Genomic DNA, 1,827 nt, shown 5'->3' with positions numbered 1-1,827 from the left:
AAATTTTGTTTATGAGATCTGGACATCATGGTTATCTCTTGCATACTCAGTTGCAGACATTCTAAACTATTGTAATTCTTGCATAAATCCGATTGTATATGCCTTTACAATTCCTGAGTTTAAGCGTGCAATACGTTTTCGTTGTACTGGCAAAACGGAAGTCTTGACAGTCAGGCAAGATAAAATAAGCGGGCAAAATAAAATAGGTGTTTTTCTGACATTTGAAAATCAAGGCATGGACACCCAATTGTGAATGGACGTGTTACTTTACAAGATCCTTAATCTAGTGCGCGATACATACTTTGTATTATGTACTGCCGCCGGTAGTACAAACAGTTTCTGCGTACTAATTATATTATCTTGCTTTTATCCTTTGTGTGAGCGTGCTAGTCCAAGAAAGAGAAAAAATGCTTTAATTAACCCTTTCACCGCCAAAAATGCAAATTGACACTTACAGATTTTACTCTGTGTAACGCCAGACGATTTTACTCGTCAATGGGGAAGCCATGGGCAGTGAAAGGGTTAACAACATCGAGATTCGCTCAAAACCTATGTCCCCAGTTAAAGCAATTCTAATTATGAGGCAAAATTTGCCGCATTGCAGCATTAAAATTTGTAAAGTTAACCAGTAACCTGGTCTCTCATCACTTTTATCTCTTGTCGTTTCAGCTGGGAACGCAGTACTCTTCATTGTAAACAAATAAAGTTTTAGGTTTTCCTGTTTTGATCGCTTTTGGTTGTTATGAAATGTATTTACAGTGCGACGCACCTTACCGTGGCCACCTAACAAAGTTTTTTACAAATTTTCCGCCAATCAGGATTTGTAAATTTTATTGACAGTCACGTTTGCACAGTTGTAAGTTGAACACCGTTGCATGGGTTATTGAGTTGACGTATTTACACGTAGTTGTCAAATGTGAAAGTTTGTTGGGTGGCCACGGTAAAACCCCTTGCACTGAAAGGGTCCCCATTGCCAATAAATTTTTACCGTTAATTAAGAAAAACTTTCGTGCCACGTCGAGATCGACTGAAGTTCAGCTCACAACGATCGTAGAAGTGGAAGGCGCTGACAATGGCTGGGCTTGACTTTCTTGTTAAACTAGTGGTAATCTCAGATTCTTACATCATGAGGAGCTTAAGCCGACTCAAGAATTCTCGGCTGGACGTCTCCTGACGGTGTAGATATCCATCAACGAAGGCTAAAAACATAACACAAAAGGTGTTTCGTATTCAGAAAAGTGTTAAAGCATTCAGGATCGATCAGATTGTACTGTGAACTTACGTTAAGCAGAAAAAAGTAGTTAATATTTTATTAAATGACCATATTTAGGGGCGAGATGAATTTTGTGGGGAACACAAATCTATTTCAGCTCGTTTGCGCGTATCGACAGTGTTGGTTAGTGCTGGGACACGGAACCATTTTTCGGTCTATAGGATTTATGGATTAACTCTCTCACCCGGGAAAAAATTGTACAGGTCGCCGTTGTCTCTCGCCAACCAGCACTACTTCGACGCTCCCCGCCGCTGGTGAGCGAGAAGACCTCTGGCATCCTGGGTAAAATGTTAGCCATTTTGTGGAAGGAAAGTTTTTTCAGCTCTTTCGAAGAGAGATTTGTCGCCTTCAAGTCGGTAATTTTTTGCGGGAAAATGGTGATCACGTTCCGAAATTCGGCGGGTCTAATCTGCAGATCGTAGGTCACAGGTTGCAGTAATTGTTTCACCAATACAGAAAGCATCCTAAACATTCTTAAAAGCTAACCTTAGGCCTAAAAACTTTTGTTTAGGCCTAATTAGGCCTAAGGTTAGCTTTAAAGAATGTTTAGGATA

General features: G+C 40.1%; 1 protein-coding gene across 1 annotated transcript in view; it reads left to right on the top strand.

Moving 5' to 3' along the window:
• LOC138041461 (somatostatin receptor type 1-like) overlaps positions 1–724 on the top strand; it is a 1,548-nt gene extending 824 nt beyond the window's left edge. Inside the window, exon 1 of the mRNA XM_068887211.1 lies at positions 1–724. This exon is cut by the window's left edge and continues 824 nt beyond it. Coding sequence (XP_068743312.1) covers positions 1–253 — 253 coding nt within the window. The 3' untranslated portion in view covers positions 254–724.
• Positions 725–1,827: the final 1,103 nt, after the last annotated feature.

The sequence above is a fragment of the Montipora capricornis genome, chromosome 3, assembly GCF_036669925.1.
Source record: "Montipora capricornis isolate CH-2021 chromosome 3, ASM3666992v2, whole genome shotgun sequence".
Taxonomy (NCBI): Eukaryota; Metazoa; Cnidaria; class Anthozoa; order Scleractinia; family Acroporidae; genus Montipora; species Montipora capricornis.
Note: the sequence above shows the minus strand (reverse complement) of the source record. Positions and strands in the feature narration are given on the sequence as shown.